At 53.3% G+C, this 24759-nt stretch overlaps 3 protein-coding genes across 10 annotated transcripts in view; 1 reads left to right on the top strand and 2 right to left on the bottom strand.

The window, feature by feature from the left end:
* The window catches only part of Kxd1 (KxDL motif containing 1), a 168087-nt gene that overhangs the window by 90186 nt on the left and 53142 nt on the right, over window positions 1–24759 (bottom strand). The gene's annotated exons all lie outside the window — the stretch shown is intronic.
* On the top strand, window positions 1620–7757 carry Lrrc25 (leucine rich repeat containing 25). 8 transcript variants are annotated; one of them, XM_076914292.1, is made up of 4 exons: window positions 1620–1967; window positions 4019–4109; window positions 4931–5730; window positions 7413–7757. In XM_076914292.1, exons 2-4 carry the CDS (start codon window positions 4086–4088, stop codon window positions 7546–7548), a joined length of 960 nt encoding a protein of 319 aa, XP_076770407.1. In that variant the 5' UTR covers window positions 1620–1967; window positions 4019–4085; the 3' UTR covers window positions 7549–7757. The 8 variants fall into 8 exon arrangements, with proteins under 8 accessions (XP_076770407.1, XP_076770403.1, XP_076770406.1 ...); XM_076914288.1 differs by having other exon boundaries at window positions 1621–1967; window positions 4898–5730; XM_076914291.1 differs by lacking the exon at window positions 1620–1967 and adding an exon at window positions 3355–3505.
* On the bottom strand, window positions 10622–12972 carry Gdf15 (growth differentiation factor 15). Its single transcript, XM_034520250.2, has 2 exons — window positions 12669–12972; window positions 10622–11403 (listed from the first exon to the last, which is right to left on the bottom strand). The coding sequence occupies exons 1-2, from the start codon at window positions 12949–12951 to the stop codon at window positions 10772–10774; spliced, it is 915 nt and encodes a 304-aa protein (XP_034376141.1). The 5' UTR covers window positions 12952–12972; the 3' UTR covers window positions 10622–10771.

Below are 24759 nucleotides of genomic sequence, written 5' to 3'. Positions count from 1 at the left end.
CAGTCCTTGGAAAACAAATGTAATCATAAACGGGAATGAACTTAGTTTGTCTCTACTCTAAAATGGTTTTCAAGCCCAAGATGAAGTCACCCTGGTTCTTCACTGTAACTTCAGTTCCAGGAGAATCTGACACCCTCACATAGACATACATACAAGCAAAACACCAATACACATGAAAGAAAAATAAAATAATAATTGGCGCTTTTATCACCACATTGCCTTTAGCCAGATAGTAGAGATTTTGCCTCATCGTGTACGAGTCCAATAAGTGTTTATAGTCTGTGAGTTTGAAGCCAGCCTGGTCTACAGAGTGAGTTCCAGGACAGCCAGGGCTACACAGAGAAACCCTGTCTCAAAAAAAAAAAAAAAAAAAAATCCAGATATTAAACAGGAAAATCTCAGGCTTGGTACATAAATGGCAAACTGATTACCCAGCGTGCACCAGGCTCTGGATTCCATCCCCGAACCCCCAGTCACCTGTTGACTAAGGTTGGGGGTGAGGTCCCGACGTAGCACATTTTGCAGATTGATTGATTAGAATTGCTGCGTTTGCAAAGGTCTATGCAAAGGTCTAATGCTGCGTGCAGGTCTGGAGCCTAGACAGCTCCTAAATAACCAGATAGTGTCCACTCCTGTGTCGAACACCAACCCGACGGCTCACTGGTGCGCGGCTGGAGAGAAGGCTCAGCCATTAAAAGATCATGTTGCTCTTGAGAGTCCATAGATTCCATTCCTGTGCCTGCCCCCCTGCTGCTCACATTGGCAGGGGACTGGAGAGGCTCTTCTGGCCTCCAGGGACACTTATACAAAGTCACACACACACACACACAGTGTCACACATACACTCTAAGTGTCACACACTCATAACAATTTTTTTAAAGGCTAGGGGCCACTAAATATAAATAACAAAGCCTATGGGAGCAGCTCTATGACCAGCCCTCTGGAGGCAGGTGGGTCTCAAGTTCCAAACCAGCTCTCAAATTAAAAACTTTCCAGTCCATAGAGACAATCTTCTGTGGACCCAGACATCAAGGTGTCTTCACACCTGTGGCCAGACCCTCGGTTTAATTATAGACACCCTCAGGAGCCACTCGAGCAACCTGGGCCTCAGTTTCCCTGTCTGTGAAATGGAGGTGATGTTATTACTCTCTCATGAGTTCTAGGCATGGGTTGCACCCCGAGCCTCACCCCCAGATCCTCACTAAAGAGCCCAGCCTTTTACAGTAGCTCAGGCTGGCCTGGGAAGCAGGGGAGGCAGCAACCAGGCAGAAGAAGCTGTTCTCCTGGGTCTGCATAGGAGCCCTCTGCACTCCCACACAGAAGTGCAGCACTGTGGGGGTATGCTGCCAGAGCTACCCTGGCTTCAATCATAACATTTCTCTACAAGTGGCTTCTATAATTCTGTGAGGGTGTCTGCAAACACCAGGGCTGGCCGAGAAACTGCACTGGTGACACAGGAGGAAAATCCGGTTTAACACGACTCGGCAGCTGGAATCTGACACAGGACAGTTTATTGTAGTCATGTTTAAGCGCAATTTGGGGGGGGGGCGGCATTCTGCTGATAACCCAATCCCCTGTGTACAATGAAGCTTAAGACGGGTTTACATCGAAACTCTTTACAGAGTACGTATGGCTACTTCCATAAAGATGGGTCCTGTTGACGAAGAGACAAAATGTCCACAGTAAAGACCGGTCTGGCTCTGCAGACAGCACAGGTCACCAGGCTGCTAACCAGACCCACATTCCGGGTAGGAAGCAACCATACCCATCTTCTGTTGAAGAGACTAGCCTGCTGTTTAACGTCCCTAGTTTCCTGAGTGCCTCTGTGAGCACAAGCCCTCGAGTCCTCACTGAAATCCCATCCTGGGTGGCACCACAGGCTCTGCTGCCCAAACACTGGAGATGTTAGAGGCAGGAGGATGACAGTTCCAGCGCAATCTAAGCTACACTGGCTAAGTAGATCACAGGTAAGAACTGCTTTGCCTCTCAGTTCCCTGGGTTTGCCAGTCTGACAGTGGGCACAGGCGCAATGGTACTTGCATTCATCTGTCAACTTTAACCTGATCAATGACTCCCAGTGTCCCCAGTCACACAGCCTGTCCCTGGTCTTTGCTTGGTCAGCAGCCTGGCACACTGCCCTCTTCCTTCTTGTGGAAAAGAATGGCGTGTGCCCATTGCAGTCTTCACGGGCCCTGTAGCCCTGACAGGAAGCCAAGAAGTGGGTCACTGGAGTGCAGGACCTGGCTGCAGGGAGGGCTGTAGGCAGGAGTGGGCATTTCTGGGGTGTCGGACGTTTGTGGGAGACAAGCCGCAGGTGGAGCTGACCTCAGAGACTGAGACACTGGGGGGCGGCTGGGGCACAGGCTGCTCCAGCACAGGAAGATTAGGACAGCAGAGCTGAATTGTGGGGTGACATGTACTGGGACCTTGGTACCAAGAGCTGCATGTCTATCTGAGTCTCTAGGGATCTTGGGGAGTGTGTGTGTGTGTGTGTGTGTGTGTGTGTGTGTGTGTGTGTGGCATTTCAGAGACATTGGGGGTATCCCAGTATCTTTGAGGATCTCAGGGGTGTCTCTAAGAATAGTTGAATATTTTGGGGTATCTTTGAGCATATATGCTTGAGGCTGAGGGCACTTCTGGCCTCTGTTTGTGGCTTTCATTCAAAGATTCTTTTAGACTGTCTCTTGCTACCATGCCTGACAGTCTGAAGTCAGCCCCTGAGACCACATGGAGGAGAGAGAGAATAGACTCTTGTCAGCTATCCTCTGTCCTACCTGTCATCTCTGCTTCCAGAATATTTCATGACCCAAAAATGAGCCCCCAATGTCATGAGCGGAGGCTGCTGGAGCCTAGGGAAGGGAGACTGCTTGTGTCATTGTGTCTGACATCTGTCACTCAGGGTCATGAGTCCTGGTTCATCCACATGGGACATCATATAACAGACACAAGGGCCACACTGGTGTGGGACACAAACTTCTAGGCTCACGATTGGGATTTGCCAGAGCTCTCTCAATTGCTGGGGATTCTCTCCAGCCCCAAGAAGGTCTCGCCAGGGTCTGGGAACACACACAAACCCAGCTACCAGCATAGGCCAGGCCACCATGACCCCTTTCAGTACTAGGGTTCCTGTATCCCATAGCCCTGCCAGCCTTGCCCTGGAGCTTCTGCCTGAGTAGCATCCCCAAGGGGGTCAAGGACAGAGACCTCACACAGCCTAGCCACTTTCTCTTCTAGGATAGTCTCTCCCTGGGTGGGGTTCTTTCTGACAGCCTGGCATGTCTCTCTGCCTCAGGGATAAGGATTCGGTTTCACACCCCAACACACTCCCTTCCCCTGAGCACACACCAGCCTGGCTCCCACTGTTCCTGGGACTACACCAGTGTGAGGCCCACACTTCCAGTTCCCTCTTCAGCTTCCTCTTACCCAGCTGTTCCTCAGGCCACAGGGTCTTAGCTCCTGCCACCTTGCTGAGGACTGCTGAGGACTGCTGTTGTCCCCATGCCAGGTATTTATCAACTCTGCGCCCTCTCCTAGCTGGCCCCTCTCCGACAATCTGCTACCGGCGCATCTGTGGAAGGGTAGGAGCTTGGAGAATTAAGGACAGCTTTTAAGACTCCTTGGCAACTCCTAGCTATGTGTTGAAGCTCTAACCTTAATGTCTCCTCTTCTAGGATGCCTTGGGGAATTCTGTCCCTTTTTTCTGTCCTGCCTCCATGCAAGGAAGTGGAGGGGGGCTGGACTTCTGATCACTGTCCAGTTCTGACCTTTCCCAGGTCCAGATGTCCCCTGAGTACCCAGAACTGAGGCATTTTAAGTGACTGTTCGTTGAGTGAATATTTGCAGAGCCCAGCAAAGGTCAGGAAACGGGTGGAGGGGAAGCTGCGGGCCAAGGAGCTCAGGGTGAGGTCACATCGAGAGAGAAGTGGGACAGTAGGGCCCCTCCTCCTCTCCTGAGAGCCTGAGGGTGGCAGAGGGCTCTGCCTTCCCCTCCACTACTACACTGCTTCTCTTCCCCCAGGCGTTGGACACACAAGAGGAGAGCGCCAGGAGCAGCAAACCCCAACCTAGCCCCTAGGCCCTGAGGCATGCGACACCACGAAATCCAAGAGGTGAGACCCAGGGCTCAGGCTCAGACCTCCACACAGGCGGCAGCTGGTGAGGGTCTTTCAGCAGCCAAGCATCGGGCTCACTCCCGGGTTGGGCTATGTAGAATAGCAGGGTCTTCAGGAAAGATGGCCAGGACATGAGCTAGGCGGTTTCCAGGACAACAACTTATTTGCATATGGTAGCGTCTTGGCCAGTGAGAGTGCTGCAGGTGGGAAACGGGGCAGCTGTATGGGGGTAGTCTAGTCTTGTGGTGGGCAGGTGCGGGATGCACCCATTTCACAGACCAACAGTTGGAGGCTCAGGGGCTAGGGAAACACAGAGAGAACCCAGGGGCCATGAGCTTTCACGTCAGAAAAGCCTTAACTGGCCAGGCAGTGGTGGCACACGCCTTTAATTCCAGCACTTGGGAGGCAGAGGCAGGCGGATTTCTGAGTTCGAGACCAGCCTGGTCGAGTTAGTTCCAAGACAGCCAGGGCTACACAGAGAAACCCTGTCTCGAAAAACAAAAAAAAGAAGAAGGAGGAAGAGGAAGAGGAGGAGGAAGAGGAGGAAGAGGAGGAAGAGGAGGAAGAGGAGGAAGAGGAGGAAAGAAGAAAGAAGAAAGAAGAAAGAAAGAAAAGCCTTAACTGATTGGGGTGTTTTATTTTGGTTTTATTGAGTCTCATTATGTAGACCAGACTGGCCTCGAACTCACAGAGATCCACCTGCCTCTGCCAGACGAGTGCTGGGATTTAAAGGTATGAGCTACTACATATAGCCTGGTTCGAGTTATTAATCTGTATTTTTTAAGCCCGCAGTGTTTAACTTGGGTGTCACCACACAGGCTGCTGGAATGAGAAGCAGGGGAGCCAGGATGCTGGGGTTGTATCTCCTGATGCTGTTGGCTCTGTTCCCCCAGTCCGGGAGTCAAGCTCTCACCTGCATGGTTTACCAAAGCCGTGTAGACTGGACTCAGACATTTAATGACACCTGCCTCAATTTCAGTGGCCTTGGCCTGTCCCTACCAAGAAGCCAACCCTTGCAGGCCAGCCATGCTCAAGTCCTGGACCTGTCTAAGAACAACCTGCAGGTGCTCCCTGGGGTCTTCTTTGCCAGCCTGGAAAAGCTGCAAACCCTGATTGTCACCCACAACCATTTGAACAGTGTGGACCGGTCGCTGGCCCTACGCTGTGACCTGGAACTCAGGGCGGACTGCAGCTGTGGTCTGGCCTCCTGGCATGACATCCGCCAGAACTGCTCCGGGCAGCAGCAGCTGCTGTGTCTGCATCCAGCCACCGCAGCTCCGAGGAACCTCTCCACCTTCCTTCAGGTCAGCTGTCCCCCAAGCTGGGGCTCGGGGACCATTGCTGCCCTTGCTGCCGGGATTATCTTCCTGGCTTTGGCTGTCAGTGGATCTGTGTGTGCCTGGAGACTTCTTCAACGACGACGAGCCAGAAAGCACGGCCTCAGCAAAGCCCAGAATTCACACGATGTCCCCAGACCAGTGACAGACTTCCTGCCAAGGTACAGCAGCCGGCGACCTGGCCCCAAGGTCCCAGAGTCGCCCCCCAGCAGGTTCACAGAGGACTATGAGAATGTCTTTGTTGGCCAGCCGGCTGAGGGATCCTCATGGGCTGCAGACAGGTGAGTGACCACAGATCCCTGGCCACAGTGAGCAATGACTGCTTTAGCGGGACATGGAGCATGCCCCTGTCAGGGTCAGGGGGATTACCATGCATATGTAGTTGGCCTGAGACTGTCAGCTGGGCCTTGTGCAGGCTGTTTGGCTAAGTAGTTTCACATGCTCAGATGAGGGCTGAGGCCTCACCTCCAGGGGTTGGGGTGAGAGTATGGAAAGTTCCCAAGGGCCCAGCCCCCATTTTATGAGCTGTAAACCCAGCTCACACCTCTAGAGGAAGCAGGGCTCCAGGTCAAGTAGGGCTTGCTGAGGGGTGAGCAGCCCAGTGTCCTGACTCACAACGTCTGTGTCCCCATGTGACAGGGACATCACCAGCATCTCCTGTAGCATGTGGGATGCACACAAGTTAGGACTGGATAGATGAGTAAGGGTGCTGTTCCCACCCACCTCCCCAGCCCTGGGGGTGGAGGCAGGAGGATTCTGCATTGGGGACCGAGAAAGAGGGGGGGGGGGAGTTGGGAACTTTGTGAGTCGCCTGTGGGGGGCACCAACTGAGAATAGGGAGGGAAAAGAGAAGTAGGGCTGGAAGCTGAGGTAGGGGATTTGAGTAACTCAGATGCTGAGAAGAAAGGCATGCAAATGAGATGCAAATATTGAGAAAGGAGAAGTGACCCATGGAGGGGGATGGGAAAGGTCACCAACATAGGCTGAGCCAATCTGTCAGGGGACTGGAGAGATGGCCCTGCCCTGGCGTCACCCACCTAGACCCTGCTGAGCTTCCCGGAAACAGAGTTCTCTTCCTCGTACCCATACAGGGCTCACAGAGCCTGTCACGCCCTCTTCTGCACAGGCAGATGATAATAAAAAACGTTAAAACTAAACTTGGGGTGGGGCTGTGTCAAGGCTGGGGTACTCGTCTAGAGACTCCCTCCCTGCCATCCAGACCAGCTGGAGTCGGGGTGGGAGATGTAAAATCTGAGTTCAGGGCTAGCCTGGGCTACATGAGACTCTGTTTCAAAACAAACACACAAATAGAAGCACAAGAAGCTGGATTCTGGAACTGGAGAGAAGATATCAGGACACATGCTCACGCACACACGCATATATGCACACAGGCGCGTTCATGTGCGTGCACAGACACACATACATGCAGGAATCATACATGTACATACGGACACACACTCACATGTGCACACACGCACATGCAAGCACACAGACATATACACTCACATGTACATACATGCATGAATCATTCATACACACACATGCACAAATACGTGCACACACATAAATGCACAAACCATACATGCACAGACAACACAATGCACTCATGCGTGCACATGCTTGAATGGTCGCACACACACATGCAGACACACATGTGTGCATACATGCACTCATACACCTACCTGAGTGCACATATACAAGTCAAATCAGGTGTGTGTTTTCCACACTTATATTTTAATGATGATGAATCGGTGACTTTCCGAGGTGTGGGAGTCACACACTGAGTTGGAAAAAACGGGTAGGAGCGGAGCAGGAACATACATCTGTGAGAGCCAGGCCAGCCTGGGCTACGGGGTGAGACCCTGCGTCAGGAAGAAGGGACAGACAGGCCCCAACCCTGGCCAGCACTGTCCCCGTCTCTTGGCCTCAGTCACCCTCTTCTGATGTCCATCTGCCTCCACAGAAGCTGCCCTTCTGGGGACAGTGACTGCTACATGAACTACAGGAGTGTCGACCTGGACCCTCAGCCCATCTATTGCAACCTGGAGTCGCTGGGGCGAGGCCCAGCGGACGAGGAGCGTGTGGTCTCCTGGCGCTGAGCTCTGTCCAGCCTGTAGGAATAGACACTGAACCTGAGAATCTGCCCCACTCCCCCGCACACCCCACGATCCCGCACGCTCAACATCACAAGGGGCACGAGGATCCCCTTCCCCAAAGCGGAAGGAAGGTCAGAAACAACCCTCAGGCCAGTGTGCATGCAGGTGGTGCTCAATAAAAGCTCTGGGCCACGAGGAGCAGCTGAACTCCATCTGAAGTCGCTGTCCTGCACCCACTGTCCCCTCTGCCTGCCCCGCACCCACATGCCGCTGAAACTCCCTACAGGGCCTGTGGGCCAGTGTGCTGGAGGCTTTTCACCGAGATCTCGCCTGGCGAGGGTTTAGGCAAAGGGGAGAGAAGGTGAGGTGGCGGCGGGGGGGGGGGGGGTTGGGGGGGGATCGCCGCCGCCTCTGCTGCTACAACTACCTCCACCTCCGTCTCTGCCCGCTGCCCCTTCTGTTGCTCCAAGACTGCACCGGTGGTCGGTGGTCGCTCTGAGTTGGCTGGGCTGAGCCGATGGGAGGTTTGAGTAGCCAGAGAGGGGTGCGGGGGAGCTTCTTGAGGCTACTTTATTCCTTTCCTATAGGATCTTGTATACAGTTTTGGGGTGGATCAGGGTCTGGAGGGTCTGGCAGCAAGTGCCTCTATTGGCTTGGTCTGAGAGCTTGGGGAGACCTTATCTACATGTGAGAGGGCTTGGGGCGCTGCTCCTAAATGACCAATGGCCACAAACCTCTCTAAGGGGGCTGTGGGGGGCTGTATAAGTGACAGGAGCCTGGTTTCAGGAGCAGTCAAGGCTTCCTACCGTCCCTTCAGGGTGACCGTGTCCTCAAACCTTAGCTCTCAACCTTACCAGGTTTCTCACAGTCCACTGCCCCACAGGGCCTCCGTGACATCCTTGGCCCCCAGGGCTCTTTCGCCCTCCCTTCTCCCCCCCCCCCCCCCGTGTCCCGTTCCCCTCCCCTCTTCTCCCCTACTCGGGTCATCCCCAGTGCCCAGAGAGATCACAACACTGTCTTTTCATCCATTCCTCCTCCCACCCCTTCTTTTCCTTCTCCTCCCCCACCCCCAAGACTCCCTGGTTCCAGATCCTGGTCTGGGGCTCCAGCCTGTGTGGCTCTCCCTGCCTCTCCATGTGTCCCCTTTCCCTTCTGTCCTTCCCTCCTCTGTCAGCTCCCCACACTTCCCACCAGGGATCACTGCTCATCAGACAGAGTACACTTAAGGCCTCTTCAGTGCTGTGGTGACTCCAGGTTGTCGCCTTGACAGAATCTGGAATTAAACCCAAAACGGGAGAGCACACACACACCTGTGAGGGATCTCTGCTTACTTTGAAGTGGGAAATCTGCTCTTTGCTCTCTCTCTCTCTCTCTCTCTCTCTCTCTCTCTCTCTCTCTCTCTCTCTCTTTCTCTCACAAACACACACACACACTTTCTCTCCCTCCCCTCCCCACCCCCACCCCAGACAGGATCTCTCTGTGTAGCCCTGGCTGTTCTGGAACTCAAAGCTGTCCTGCCTCTACCTCGAAATGGCTCAGACTAAACCAACCATGCAAGATCCATTTCTTGTCTGGACCTTTGAGACAAGGCACATGCCATGCCTTTGATTCTGACTTTTTTAAAGTGGGAAAACACACCTTTAATCTGGGCCTCTCCTTCTGCTGGGAACTTATGTTAAGACAATGGAAGAAGGAAGCTTTTACTCTTTGCCTGTTTGTCCTTGCTTTGCTTGCACATCCATTCCTTCACTGGCATTGAGGCCTACTTCAAGACTCCAGCACATACTGAAGACCAGCTGATGTTGCCGCCTGAGCTACCCCACGTTAGGCGCCAAAATGTCACAGATTGCTCTGTCGGTGTTGGAACCCGCACTGCCAAAAGCCTTGGGGGCTAAATTGTTAGAGCCTGAACTGCCCCAAGCTGCGGGTCGGGGTTCAGTAAGAGAGAGAGTGAGGATGAACGCGGAGGAATGGAGACCAGACAGAGTGTGATTCAGTCCTGTTTATTCTTCAGTTTCTCTTCTTCTCTCCAAGTCCCAAGTTCCTAGTCCCAAGTTCCAAGTCTTGAGTTCCTAGTCCCTAGTGCCTCCAAGTTCCAAGTTACTTCTTCCAAGTGCTAAGTGCCTAATGTCTAATTCCTAGTTCTTCCTCCAAGTGCCAAGTGCCTAATACCTAATGCCTAATAACTAACTCCAAGTTGTACTGTCTAACCTAATTCCTAGTTCCAAGTTGTACTCAACTCTTCTGTCTGCCTCTCGCCTTTTATATGTCTCACTTCTAAGCCACGCCTCTAAGTCATGCCTTTAATCATGCCCTTAGGTCTTGTCTCTAAATCTGATCTCTAAGTCACACACCTTTAAGTCTCACACACCCAAGGGAAGATCCTGGGTATCTAAAGGAAGATGTTATTAGAATGTGCTCAGCTGTTGTAGGCTATTGTAATCAAGTCTCTTATCAGGGTAAGAGATGGCTGCAAGAATGATATCCTCCTTCTGTCGGCTCCCCACAAGCTGAGATATCCAGTCTTGCACAATCCGGACAGCCTACAACACCCAACAACACCCCCCTCTCTAGAGAGAATATATATGTATGTATATATGTGTGTGTGCACGCACGTGTGCGCATGTGTGTGTGTGTTCATTCTCTACTGTGAATCTAAAGGACCCTGACTAATAATATCAAGGCCCAGAGTTCAGTGTGTTTCAAGAAGTTATGTCACCTCAAGCTGTTCCAGTTTCCCTTGAACCCCAACCTAGCCAGAGGCACCCCTAAATCTGCGACGTTAGGCCTGGTCTGAAGGAGAGATGGGAGGAATGTTCTTCAGTTTCAGGGGACACCTAGGCAGGATCTGAAGCAGACGCTGTAGCAATAAGCTGTGTAATGTCCTGCTCCTCCTTGTTGCTCAAACATCCCAGGACTACCAGGCACTGGCTGGTCCCGCTCACATCAGCTGTCAATCAAAAACATCTCCCTCAGGCCAGCCTAATGGAGGCCTGTCCTCTGTTCCTCTTCTCAGGTGACTAGGGAAACTGAGGCTAGGAGGTGGGTACCATGCTGAGGTCACTGAGACGACCCATAGAAACCAAGCTCACCTTTATTAGCAGAGTTTTAAATAAATACATAATCCCTCCACCCAGCCCGACCCCAATAAATTAAAAATATTAATAAATACAAATATAAATAGCATCCTGGAAGGGGAGTGTAGCTGAGGAGCAGGGCCCGGCACTCAAGCGCAATGGCAGCTCCGGGCCACCAGGTCATCATAAGTCTGCAGTGACACGCCACTGTCTGTCCTGTGCATAAGAACCACCGGGGTGTAGCTGGAGGGGACACAGCACGGGGCGGGCACCCTGTCAGGCTGCAGGCCATGCAGGCGTGCTTTGATCTGCGCATGCGTGTTCGCCGAGCGGTAGAGGTGGGGGCACTCGCCCACGCACATGCTCAGTTGCAGCTGGCGCGGGGACAGCACCCAGTCGCTCCAGCCCAGGTCCTCGAGAGTTGCCTGCACAGTCACCAGGTGACAGCAGCGTCCGGGACCCAGCGGACACGAGTCTCTTGGGTGCGCGTGCGCGCTTCGACGCCCCCTGCCTGCGGCCGTCCGTAAGTGCAGTTCCAATCGCGCGCCGCCAGGGGGCAGCACTGCCAGGTCGGGAGGCGGCGCCAGGCGCAGGCGCAGTGCCGGAGCACGGGATCCCTGGAGAGTAATCGCACGCTGCAGGGGCCTGGTGATGTCCCAGGGCTGGGTCGACGGCGTCAGCAGGAGCAGCGCTCGGTGCACGCGGTAGGCTTCGGGGAGACCCTGAGTCAGCGACGTCCGGTTGATGCGGAGCAGCAGCTGACCGTGGAACCCCAATCGCACTACAGAAGAAACCAGAAAGCCAGTTACTCATGTGCCCCGGGTGTGCCAGGCACAGGTGTGCCCCTGTGCAAATGTGCCACGCCCGCCGACCACAGGGCCTTTTCACAGATGTCAAACATAGGCAGCCCAAGGTCTCTCAAGTGTATCCCTGGCTGTTCTGGTAACTCTCTATGTAGGCCAGGTTGGCCTCGAACTCACAGAGATTTGCCTGCCTCTGCTTCCCGAGTGCTGGGATTAAGGACATGTGCCACCACCTTCTGGTTAAAAGTTGATTTTGCTCTTAGCAACAGGGAGATCTCTAAGGTCTGCCCTGAGGACAGCATGGACTTCTTCAACCTTTCCCCAAGCCTCTGAATAAAGTGTTTTAACAAACAAACAAAAGTTGATTTTCTTTAAAGCAGAGTTTGGTGGCACCTGTCCTCCCAGAACTTGGGAAACAGAGGCAGAAGGATTGCCCTGAGCTTGAAATCGGCCTGGGCTACAAAGTCCCTATCTCAAAAAAAAAAAAAAATAAGAAAGAAAGGAAGAAAGAAAGAAAGAAGAAAGAAAGAAGGAAAGAAAGAAAAGAGGAAGGAAAAGGAAGAAGGAAGGAAGGAAAAAAGAAAAAAATGGGACAGGTACTTATTATGTAGTCCCAGCTGGCCTTGAACTCATGGCAATTCTCCTGCCTCAACCTCCGGAGTAGTTAGGATGGCGGCAGGCGTGCGCCACTACATCCAGGTGTCGCTTTGTAGATCGTCAGGGAGCGGCGGTTCACCTGGATTTGTGAGAGGCGTGGCCCAATCGGCCTGGCCCCGCCCCCAGCCCCCGCTGGGTCCTAGCGCGGGGCCGAGGCCCCTGGATCCTCCTCCCTCCCATCCAGGCGACTGTCACTTGTTACTGTAGCAGACTCTTTACCAGCGATTGCGTCAGATTCCCGATCCAGTTCCCGCAGGTTCTTTCCCTCTGGCTCCCAACCTGGCTCTCGTGCCTACTTCCTCCCTCCAGAACCCTCTAACCATCCCCCGTGTCCTCCCCCACTCGAGTGCTGTGCATCTCCAGGAGCGACCTTGACCTCTCTGGACATCATATGTCCAGCTCCGGTCTGAGGACAGCCGTCCTTCCTACTGTGGCTGAGCCCGCTGCACGGAGGACTGCTGGCAACTCCAGAGGTCGCAGCAGGGGAAACTGAGGCTCGGAAGCTGGGCTGGGCCTCGTGGACTCAAGTGTGCTGGTTAGAGCTTGGAAAGGGTGTTGCCGAAGTGGGTCCCCACTTGCCACTCACCGTCTGGATTGAGTATCCGGACAGCCGCCGGGTCGGGGGTTGGTTCTGAGTTCGAGTCCTCCCGGCTCTGGTTGGCGTGCAGCCGGCTCAGCAGGTCCTGGAAGCGACCCCGTACCTCGTCGTCGCTGGGTCGGGACTCGGGGTAGGAGCGTCGCTGCTCAGGCACTGCCAGGGCGTCCCCCTGCGATGGCCATGACAGCAGCAGCAGCAGCAGCAGCAGCAACAGCAGGCACCTCAGTTGAGAGCCTTCTGGAGGCAGGGCCTGGAGCGCGGGCAGGGCCATGTCGCTTGTCCTGAGTGTGGCTTTGAGTTAAGCCCTCTGCAGCTGCCTTTATACCCACTGGACTCTGTCCGCCCCGCCCCCGCGTGCGATGCCAACTCGGGTGACCAGGCTAATCCACCGGGCGGGAATCCCAGGGCTCCGCAGGGGGAGGGGGCGGTACCGGTTCTCAGCTCAGGAGGGCTGACGGTCCCCACAGAACATGTGATGGAGTCCAGACCGAAGTTCAAGTGGCTTCTTCCTTCCCCTTGGGACCAGGGCTCTCTCCCTTTCCTTTTCTTCCTCTCTCCCTCCCTGCTCCCCCACCCCCATCAAAGGTGAAGAAGCCAAGAAAAACCTAGAAAAGACAAGTTCAGGCAAGTCACCCTATGCCTCAGTGGCCCAGGAGTAGACTTTACAGCCTTGCCCAGAAGGGCAAACCAGGGGAAACTGCACCTGTTCAGTGTCCTCTGTGGGACTCCTATTAAACCTTCAAAACCCTGGGAACAGCCCCTGCTTCAGGATCCTTCGCTAGATTTACCTTTCCAGGATGACTGGGTGTTCACACACACCCTGCCCTGTGCCTGCCTCAGTATCCCCAGACCAGGGGTTCCTCTTGGGGAGAGAGACAAGAGGAAATCTGCTGTGGGCCTCCTTCTAGTCAGGAGGCAGAGGTGGCTGGAGGGGACCAGCAGTTGGTGTCAGGCTCAGGCAGAACGGAGGAGGGGGATGAAGGTACCAGGAGCCCTGTCCACGGTCAGCCTGGGCCCCGAAGGGGCTGTAGAGCCTCTGGTGAGACAGGCGTGAGCAACTAGAGGCACCGGGTGTCACCAAGTGTTCCCTGGGGTCTGGGGCACCTAGGCTTCCCTCCCAACATGTACGTACTGCTGGGTGACCTCTGACCTGTGGGGACACTCCAGGTTATGACTGACTAGGGACTCCATGTCCCCATGTGAAGACAAGGTCCTTACCCGCCGCCATCCCTCTGTCCCACTGGCATGGTGCTCACTGGACAGGAGGTAGAAGCCCAGGCTGACCACAGAACCTTCCCACCCCACCCCCACCTCCACCCCCACCGATCCCAGACCCCTCCTCCTCAGATCTAAGCCCCGCCCCCGATGCACTAGACCCCTCCTTCTGTAGACCCAGGCTCCACCCCCAGAACTACCTTTTTGCTCCAGGACCCTTTGCCTAAGTGGGTGACTCTTCAAGATCAATGTGGAGGGAGGTGGCTCCACCCGAGGGCTAGCAGCTGTGGGCAGTTTTGAGGTCACTGCACCCCATGAGGAGGGGCGGTGTGGTGAACACCCGGCCGGTGAGAGTGGGGGTTCTGGGATTATTTTCATCTCTGACCGTTTTGCCCCAAATTTAAGTCTCAGAGTTGGATTCTCTGCCCTGGGCTAGCTGCTCAGCTGTGGATCAATGGCCTGGATCATACTGCGGCCTTCTGGTCCCAGGCCAACCATCGAGCCTCAGTTTTTCTTTCTGTGAAAGGCTCCTGTGGTCTACATCTTCAGGGTGGGGGTACAGTGAGGGTGGGGGGAGCACACGCTACAAATGGAGGGATTCCCGCGGTCCCATGTGACTTTGAGCAAGTTCCTCAGCCTCTCTGTGCTACAGAGCAAAGGCCAGGGAGGGATCAGAAGACCGCTTTTTGCTGTGTGAGATGAGAGGTTGAGGCAGGACCATCACGGGTCACAGGTGGGGAAACTGAGGCTGGAGGGCGGCCCAGGGTCTCCTGGGATACGGATGGCTGCATAGATGTGGGGCATGGGAGTGAGCCGAGAAGCTGCTCAGGTCCACGCGGGGAGCCACGTGCGGTGGCCCTGGTACCCACCAGGCTTTGAGGCTGAGATGGATGCTAAGGACGGGTCTTGATGCTCTCAGCACTTCTGTACCCCACCTAACCCCGCAGGCCGCGGAGGCAACCTTAGCCAGCCCAGGTTGCCTCTCTGGCCCTCGGTGTCTTCCCAGGATGGGCCCCAAATTTCCTAGCCCACATAGGCCCCTTCAAAAAAGTCACCAGGGCTTTTTGTTTAGGCTTCTGTGGCCCCTAACACACGCCCACTGCTGTGTGTCACCAGCTATACCTCCAGCTTCATCCTTCGGGGTCACCACAGGCTGTGGTAGAGAACTAGACCTGAGTACACAGTAGACCTGAGTACACAGTAGGGGCTCAGTAAATGCACCTGTGTACCCTGATGCCATTCAAACTCACAGCTGCTTGTCGATAGAGACCCAGGCCCGAAGTCTCAGGCAGGTGTCAGGATGTGATTTGCCAGGAGAAACACATATATCGTCAGAGGCCTGGGGACAGTTCCTCCAGGTCCATAGCACTCTCACCCTGTGAATCCAAACCCACAAACCCCCTGCCTCAGTCTGAGTATCAAGATGGCAGAAAATGAGCCCACGAGCTCTTCCCTGGTATACAGCATCCCACCCTTCCTACAGTGTGGCGATTGGCCTACGACGACCGGGCATCTGTCTCTTTAAGACCAGAATCAGTCAGCCATTTATTTTATTCATGGAATGTTCTCCAAAGGGCTCCAGACCAGCAGGGCTCCATGGGTCCCCATCCTTCGATAAGCATCACCACCCCCCCAAACACAGATTTCTGGTTCACAAAACTCTGGAATGTGGCATCGTGCCAACCTGGCTCCGCTTTCCTCAAAACCCTCAGCTGATGACCTCATAACCGGGCCTGGGGCTGAGTAAGGGAGCAGGGTAGCCCGACTGTGGGCCGCCAGCCAACCATGACCTCAGCCGGCTGGGACCCTGACTTCCTCTCCAGAAACAGCATTCCTGGGTCCTGAGGCCACACTCTGGGGCAGAGGTGAGCTGCCTCCGCTGGGCTAACCCCACCCTTGTCAACACAAGAAAGCACAAACTTTCCTGCCCTAGGGATGGCAGCACCTCGTGATCCCTGCAGATCAATTTTAAATGTCATGATTGTCCCCAGAGGACAGGGCAACCTGCTGTCCCCATGCGGTGATGACCTCGGGGAGTCAGGGAAGTCCTGGATTATCTCTGCTTCAGGAGGAGTAGCTGAGGCTTGGATGGTGCTGCCAGCCCAGGACTCACTAAGATGATTAAATTCTCCGCAATGATGTTGGTTTCAGGCAGTCAGAACTCAGATAAGTTTGGGCAAACTTCATACAGAACCCCCTTCTATCCATCTCCTAGCTCCACTCTCAGTGCCGTCTTCCTATCTAAGCCCTGCGAGCACTCCTCCTCAGTCCCCTCCAGCTGAGGGCATCTTCCCCTCTTGGGATCTAGAACATTCTATCCCATAGAAAGTACAGACATTCTCATCCTGCCTGGCCTCCCCCACCCCACCCCACCCCACCCCCGCCTGCCAGGCTCCTCCAAAGCAGGTGCTGTGGTATAGTGACAATTTTAGTTTCTTTGAAAAACACAGAAATACTATAAGAATGTTTTGTATCATCCCAGGTGTGGGATGTGGGACAGGTTCCACATATGGTTCCTGACTTTCTCTTTAGAAACAGCATTCCTGCGTCCCAAGGGGCAGAGGTGAGCGGGGACCGCACCACAGACTGTCCACAGCAGCTGACCATGACTTCCCCTGTGCCCTGGCAGGGGCGTGATTTTGCAGCTGCAGATAGTTTCTGTGCCTGTGTGACATTTGGACTTCTGGGGACCCTTCAGAGGGTCCATAAATGCTAGGGCCCAAGAGTGGGTTTTTGGTTGTTGTTGGTCGTGGTTTTGTGCAAAGAAGAAACAACAAGAAAAAGAAATTAAATATCTGACTACAAAGATCGACCTTGCCCCAAGGAACTTGATGCCCCTAACCAGCAGGAAGTGGTCTGACATTGCACCCTGCTCCCCTCTATCCTTTTCTCTCTCCCCTCTAGTGTTAGGGGGTTAGAAGGGTAGAAGAAAGAAGGACCCACAAAGTAGCCGAAGTCCAGATACACTGATCCTCTGGACTCTTTTGTCACTCTTCTGTCCCCCCAGAGTGACACAGTAGTTGTCCCTGTGGGGTTTGTAGTGCCAGGCCTTCCTCCAGCCAGGCCACCATGAGTGTGCGCCTGCTCCTCCTCTGCTGGACTGGGTGCTTTAAGGGGGAAAACGCTGTGTCATGAGGAGACGGAAGAGCGTCGCCTGCTGCTCCTGTGAAAGCACCCAGGCATGCAAAAATGAACAGTTCCAGAAAAACAGTCCCTAGGAAGTGAGGCCAGAGGATTGGGTCTTAGCCAGGTCACGAAGGGTAACTAACCTACAACATCCCAGCTCAAAATAGACTAAATAGAAGGTTGGGGCTGCTTGGTACAGTGCCTAGAGCTCAGTTTGAAGGGTGATTGTGGCTCTGTTGATAAAGTGCTCGGAGCTCAGTTGATAGAGTGCTTGGAGCTCAGTTGATAGAGTGCTTGGAGCTCAGTTGGAAGGATGCTTGGAGCTCAGTTGGAAGGATGCTTGGATCTAGGTCTCAGGCCCTCCAGAAATGAGGTCAGGATGGAAGAAAGTCTGGTAGACAAAAGACTCCTTGGGAACTTGTGAAATGGGTCTTCTGTCCCCAAAAGGAGTCCCTTAGAATCCACAGTTTGCCCACCCGAGCTCGTGTTCTCTTGCACAGTCCTGGCCAGGGACAGATTTCTCTGTCCTCTGCATTCTCCCAGATGCCTCTGGGCATACTCTCTTTACCCACAATACAAACCTACCCCCCATAAGGAAACAGCCACTTAACAGTTTCTATACTGTGCCCCCTCGCATACTTACACAGTACTTACAGCTCAGTGGGTAGAGTGCTTGTCTAGTGTGCAAAAGGCCATGGGTTCCATCTGCAGCACCACATGAACCAGGATGAGACCTGCACACCTGTCACCCCATCACCAAGTCTAGGCTTGGGGATCAGGAGTCCAAGGTCACCCTTGGACACTGAGTGAGTTGGAGGCCAGCCTGCTCTATTAAAATGATGTCTCAAAAAAAGAGACATCAGGCCGGGCAGTGGTGGCGCACGCCTTTAATCCCAGCACTTGGGAGGCAGAGGCAGGCGGATTTCTGAGTTCGAGGCCAGCCTGGTCTACAGAGTGAGTTCCAGGATAGCCAGAGCTACACAGAGAAACCCTGTCTCGAAAAACAAAACAAAAAAAGACATCAGAAGGTAGAGGCTGAGGGTACCTGTGGCCCACCAGATTATTGGTTATGTTCATTTTATTTGAGTGCATGTTGGGGTCCTCCGTGTATGTCCGTGCACCGCATGGGTGTCTGCTGCCCACAGAGAGCAAAGGCATCGAGGGCTCCCCTAAGCTAGGGTTATACTTGTGGGAGGGGAAATTCGAACAGGGGTCCATGGGAGAGCACCTTATCTAGCAGACGTATCAACATGTTTGACAGCCCCCACCCTACCCTGTCTCTATGCAAATAAGGCCCATGTTTCCACCAATCACAGAACAGCTATCACGCAAAGCCCCTCAGGCCCTGTACCTCCTCCTGTGGGCGTGGCGCCCAGTGTGGACTGCACTCAGGGGTCTGGGAGGCACGCATGGGCATGGACCGGAGGACACAGGACACATTGCGGAACAGGCGGGGCCCTGGGCTCACTGGCCAGTGATGTAGGCAAATGAAAGAGCCCAGCCTCCGGGACCCAGGTTCGGTTCCCAGCACCCACAGGTGGTTACAACTAGCTGTCACTGCTCCCCCCTTCGCGCCTCCGTGGGCATAGAGCATACACATGGTGCACAGAGATGCACAAAACACTCATCAGCTAAAGTAAAATAGAAAGAGATAAAGACAAATGCTACATAAAAGTCTGTCTTCTCTGCTGGGAGCGTGTGCCCAGGAGAGTGAGGAGCATAGCCGAGAGTGACTCAAAGGAAATAAACCGCCAAGGCTGGCAGGGACGGGAGGCACCTGCACGCTCAGCTTATACTCTTATTTGTCTTCTTTTTATAGCTTCTGGCGTTTGGAGAAAATCTCTGTAGAAACATTAACTCTTCGGGGCAAAAGATCAGAAATATCCCTGATCAAAGCCTTCTGGGTGCCGTCTCTCTGGCCTGAAAACCTGCCGGTGACAGTGGACCCTAGTGGATCTGTGACCGTGGACCTGTGAATGTGCATACTAGTGGACATCACAGCCTTGATAGCCAGATTGGCCCAGGGGGCTCACTAGAACTGTGCGTGCGCACCTGGGCTGGGTCCTGGACCTCACTGTAGAAGGAGAGATCCCACTCAGGAAAGTTGTCCTCTGATCTTTGCATGTTTCTCATGGCGTGTTTACACCCAGGCCAAATTAAATGTAAGGAAAAAGTTTGTAAGTTGTAGGCCAGCTCAGCGGGTAGAGATGCTGGTAGCCCGGTTGGAGGAGTGTTCACTTTAGCATGCACAAGGCCTTGCCAATCCTCTGTCATTGCAAACTGGGTGTGGTACATGCCTGTCTTCCATCTCTGGAGAGTGGAGTCAGGGGGATCGTGGGTTCATCCTCAGCAGGCACGCTAAGGCCGGGAGCAACCATGCAACAGTCAGAGAGTACTGGCTGCTCCTGCAGAGGACACGGGTTCGGTTCCCAGCACCCATGTCAAGTGGCTCACAACCCTGCAGCTCCCGCTCCAGCAGATCCGACACTTCAGGCCTCTGAGGACACCTGTGCTCATGGCTCCTGTGCACAAATCTATACAGACATACAAACAAACCCAGCTAACTAAAAATAAATAAAAACAAGCACATACGAGATCAACAAGGCCTTCTACCAGCAGCACACTCAGGTCTACAGGGAGAAAATAAATAGTTCTACTCATACCAAAGGTGTCAGTCTCTCACTATGTTTATACTGCCATAGGGTCTCACTCTGTAGACTAGGCTAGCCTCATTCTCATAGAGACCCGCCACTGCCTCCCGGGTGCTAGTGTGTAACTCCATGCCTGTTGTTGTTGCTTTGGTGTTTGTGCTGTTTTTCTGAGACAAGATTCTCCTTACACAGTCCAAGTTGGGTTCAAGTTTACCATCCTCCTGCCTCAGCCTCTTGGAAGTTGGGATGATTGGCATCCTCCCCCCCCCCCCGCCCCCACTTGCCTTGGTAGTATATCAGTTGTTTTCTTTTACCTTTGTGTATTTACGGTGTGGAAAGGCACAGGCCGCAGGGCACACATGTGGGTGGAGTCAGAAGCCAGAGCTCAGGCCCGGGTCTCTTCTTGGGTCAGGCCTGGCAGAGCCTCAGCGATGGAGAAGAGGAGGCCATGGATATCCAGTCAGATATAGGACGCACAGGCAGGCTCCAGGGACTTAAAATATAAGGGACGGATACAGAAGTGGGTGTGGTTAACAGCTTGGTGACCTTGGCAGGAGACCACCCCGACCCTCCCTCCCCGGACACTAACCACGAGCTGATTTTCTCAGTCTATAGAACCCATCTTTACGGAAGGTGTCACATGGACTATACGAAGAGTTTCAATGTAGTCTCTCCTGTGCTTTACAGCTTTAGTTTACAGAGTCTTTACTGGCCACGCGGAACTGAGCTATCACCAGGCAGGAAAGTTTTCAAAAAAAACTGTGCTCATACCTTCCCAAAATAAAGCACTCAGAGTCAGACCCCCAAAGTTTGAGCCAAGTACAGGCACACCCTCCCGCCCTCCACATCTCCTCCCTCGCTGATCACTACTAAGCTGGCCCCAAGGGTCCACAGTCAGCAAGGTGAGAGCCTGACACACATCTAGAAAGTTCCACGTGACAGAGATGACACAGAACATTCTCCAGAGGTGACCATGAGTTATGCCATAAAACAAGTCCTAACAAATTTAAAAATAGTAAAAATCATAGGAAATATTGTCTCCAATTTCAAGTGAATGAGACCAGCAGCAGACATGGTGGCACATGCCCAGCACCTGGCACTCTGGAGTGGAAGTTGGAGATCTGGAGTTTAAGGTCTTCTTCAGCTACATAAGAAATCTGAAGCCAGCCTGGCCTACATGAGACCCTGTGTCATGGGAGGGGAGAGAATACAACGTTCCACAATACCTGTATAGAGCTGTGGCACTGGAACAAGGGTCCAGAGAAATCACAGGGTAGATTGTAAAGGACTTAGCCATGAATAAAAGTAAAGTCAGTCCAGGTGTGGTGGTGCACGCCTTGAGTCTCGGCCCTTGGGGAGCAGAGGCAGGAGGATCTCTGTGAGTTGGAGGCCAGCCTGGTCTACATAGGAAGCTTCAGGCCAGCCAGAGCTACACAGAGAAACCCTGTCGTCTCAAAAACAGCAGCATTCTGAACTCTGAGCTGAGAATCTAAGTTAGTTGGTAGAGTGCTGGAAGACCCACAGAGTGCTTGTCCTTGGTTGGGAAAGCGCTTACCTTGCCCCCACGAGGGACTGCCCAAAATCCTCAGCACCATCTGACTGAGTGCGGTGCCCCCATGGCTACACATTAAGTTCAAGGACAGCCTGTGCACATGAGAACCTGTCTCATAGAACGAAAATATTGAAATTTCAAAAGTAGACTCAGAGGAGCTAGAGAGATTGCTCAGTAGTTAAGGGAGCTCACAGCTCTCCCTGGGACTGAAGTTCAGGTTCTAAGAGCAGGTCAGGTCGCTGGCCACCTGTAACTCTAGCTCCAGGGGACCCAGCGCCCCCTCCTGGCCTCTGCAGATACCAGGACTCACACATACACATACATATACACAGAGTTACAAATAAAATGACTCTTACCATTTTAAATCTGATATTTTGAGATCTATAATAAATACAGAGCGGGAGTCACTAATCAAGAATCTCTCTGGGGAAAAAAAAATCCCAAATAAGAATGGTTTACTGGGGCCGGGGGAGATGGCTCAGTGGTTAAAGCTCCTCCAGAGGTCCTGAGTTCAATTCCCAGCAAACACATGGTAGCTCACAACCATCTGTAATGGGATCGGTTGTCCTCTTCTGGTGTGTCTGAAGACAGCGACAGTGTACTCAGATAAATTATATATATTTTTTAAATGGAGGTTTATAAAGGTAAAGGGAGAACCCCTGGGTTAAGATGAGGTGTTGAATTTTAATTGGGTGTGTTAATTAGATGGGCCAAAGGGGCTTTTGATTGCTGGACTTCAGTACTTGGTAGCATTGACCTTGGTAGTCAGCCTTAGGAGGAGGAAGTGGCCAGGTAAGGGAGCAGACCTTGGGGACTTGCTTTAGGAATGAGATCTAATGGATTAGCAACGGGAAGAGGGAAGGGGAAAGCCTGGGGCCCAGGCTGGCTACAGCCCTTCAGTGTGACTCTCGCAACCATCCTAACTCCAGCTCCAGAGAATCCGATGCCCCTCTGGCCTCTGAGGTGTCTGCATGTACGTACCAGGAAGGCAAAGCACCTGTACACATACATCTTTTTTTAAGTTTACAAAAGCATATAATTCTTAAGATAAATGTCTGAAATGTGCCACTTGCTCTCTCTGCCTTCCCACCTCGGTCTCTGGCTCGATCTCTGTGCTCCCTCCCCTCCCCTCCCTGTCCCTTATCAGCACTGAGCAAGAGGCCCCATCTCCAGTTCCTGGGCACCTGGGACATGTCTGGGCAGGTCTGAGGCGCTTGTAAAGGATGCACATGCCTTGGAAACAAGTTTCCAGAGGCAGAGACCTGAGGGGGACAGTGGAGTAGAGGGAGGACTGTTTTAGGTCCATGGGAGGACTGTTTTAGGTCCATGGGAGGACTGTTGTTTGTCCACCTCAATCCCATTCCAGCCAATCACACTAAGCAAATCCCCAGTGTGGTCCTTTCCCTCCCAGATATGGGGGTCTAAGTGTCATATAGAAGTTCACAGGTGTTAATGTGTGTTTTGAGAGAGGGTCTTGGCCAGGCATGGTGGCACACACCTTTAATCCCAGCACTCAGGAGGATTCCTGTGTATTCAGGTCCAGCCTGGTCTACAGAGTGAGTTCCAGAATAGCCAGGGCTACCCAGAAGCAGCCCTCCCTTTCTCAAAAAACCAAGTAAATAAACAAAAACAAGGAAAGGTCTGGAGCAGGGAGGAGGGGCTGACTGCGCTGCGGGTTCAGGAGTTCAGATGCAGGACCCTTAAGTATCTGGGTCACTCTGGCACGCGCAGGTCGAATTGACTGGAAAGACCAGGGTCCTAGCACCACTCGCGTCCCCTTCAGCTCCTCCCCCCCAACCCGTTTTTCCGCCCCTCCCCCAGCGCTGGGTTCAATTAGCAGCATACTGGGGTGGGGGCGATGTGGTTGCAGTGGAGGCAGGAGGCTGCCGCTTATTGTAGCCTGGCCCTCTTCCCCCATTTTCCCAGCTGCGCTGTGCACCCGCCCACCCCTGGACAACTGTGCAGCAAGGGAAACTGAGGCCCAGGTCACACAGCTGGGGTGCATCTGGGTAAGGGCATATCGACACTCTGAACACACCAAAAATTCTCCCAAATAAACCCTAAGTTGGTTCTTAGCAGCCGTAGCCTGGAACTGGAAGCCTGTGGAGGCGACAGGATGGGGCCCTGTGCCTCGGTTTCCCCTGGGCTACACTGCAACCCTGCCAGCATCCTCCTCTCTGAAGTTAACTAGCAGCCTCCTGGCCACCTGTTTTGCCCTGAGGCTGGCACATTGGTTCATAAATTCCTGGGTCCCCATTTTGCTCAGTTCTAAGAGCCTTCATATCTCTCTCTCTCTCTCTCTCTCTCTCTCTCTCTCTCTCTCTCTCTCTCTCTCTGTCACACACACACACACACACACACACACACACACACACACATTTTTGTTTTCTGTTTTTTTGAGACAGGGTTTTTCTGCATAGCCATGGCTGTCCTGGGACTCACTCTGTAGACCAGGCTGGCTCTGTCATGGCTCCAGAGCCATGGGTCCTTGTCACATCCCAGGACTAACTCTTTGCTTACAAATTTCCCCTTTATTTTACTCTTCAAAAGGAGACTGCCCCTGCTCTCCCAGGCCTTTGTTGGGTCAGCTCCGCATCTGACCTTAGCCAGTTAGAAGTGCTTCCTCATGGTGAATAAAGTTGCTTTTGGTTTATTCTGACTTTGGTGTCCTTTCCTCATGATTTGTGTGCCCAGGAACCCCAACACTCACTGGGTTCAAACTCAGATTCTCAAGCTTGGCAGTAAGTGCCCTCACCTGCCGGGCCATCTCACTGGCCCAAGACATATTCCATTTGGAGGAAAACCACAGAGGCACAGAGTACCCAAGTCCTCTGCAGGTCCGAGCAGGAGGCTTTTGAGCACCCCAAGTCCTTCTCCTAGTAAGAGGCTTAGGGCTAAGTGCAGACAGAGTGTGCTGGGCCACACAGTGCCAGCCCGGCCATGCAGTGCCAGCCAGGCAGAGGCCCTCCATTGTTCACTAACCTATCAGTCTCAGCTCTCCTGCAAGGTGGTCTGACCGGATGTCAGAGCTGTGTGGAACGTTTGCCAGAGGCAGGTTAAGTTCCTGCTCTGACTAGCCCTGGCTTCACCCTTCTCCTTGCAGTATGAGACTCCTGGGGAACTTTTAATGTTTTGGGGTCCCTTGTTTACTATTCTGATAGGCATCAGAGGGCCCAGGTGTCCTTCAGACATTTCTGCCCAGGTGTTACACTGTCTGACCCATGTCCACTGATCGCCCAGCTGGGAAGGTCAGCAGGCCCCTGTAAACCCAACCGGAACTGTGGCATCCCGTGTGTCCCCACCGCTGTTGGTTTATGACTTCCTATGACTATAAAAGTTTGCAGCGCGTGACAGTCAGGGTGACAGGAATCTGTGTTCCTACGCCAGGGTCACAAGCCCTGGCTTGGCAAAAATCACCCCATTTCTTCCTTTTTGTCAAGCAGGGCTCAGCTGACCAGAGAAATTTCAGGCAGTGAGGACCACAGGTGGTAGGGAAGCTGAGGTCTGGCCTCCACCTTGGCACTCTCCAGACCCT

Source organism: Arvicanthis niloticus, chromosome 16, assembly GCF_011762505.2.
Source record: "Arvicanthis niloticus isolate mArvNil1 chromosome 16, mArvNil1.pat.X, whole genome shotgun sequence".
NCBI classification, from domain to species: domain Eukaryota; kingdom Metazoa; phylum Chordata; class Mammalia; order Rodentia; family Muridae; genus Arvicanthis; species Arvicanthis niloticus.
The sequence above is the reverse complement of the archived record's forward strand: the minus strand, read 5'-3'. Positions and strand labels throughout refer to the sequence as shown.

Bases quoted from the DNA above. Each gene is read 5' to 3' on its own strand.
- Lrrc25 (XM_076914288.1), top strand. From the start codon at position 4,086: ATGCGACACCACGAAATCCAAGAG. The intron at 4,110-4,897 runs GTGAGACCCAGG...GTATTTTTTAAG, and splicing joins GACACCACGAAATCCAAGAG to CCCGCAGTGTTTAACTTGGG. The intron at 5,731-7,412 runs GTGAGTGACCAC...CTGCCTCCACAG, and splicing joins TCCTCATGGGCTGCAGACAG to AAGCTGCCCTTCTGGGGACA.
- Gdf15 (XM_034520250.2), bottom strand. From the start codon at position 12,951: ATGGCCCTGCCCGCGCTCCAGGCCCTGCCTCCAGAAGGCTCTCAACTG. The intron at 11,404-12,668 runs GTGAGTGGCAAG...TTTCTTCTGTAG, and splicing joins CCGGATACTCAATCCAGACG to TGCGATTGGGGTTCCACGGT.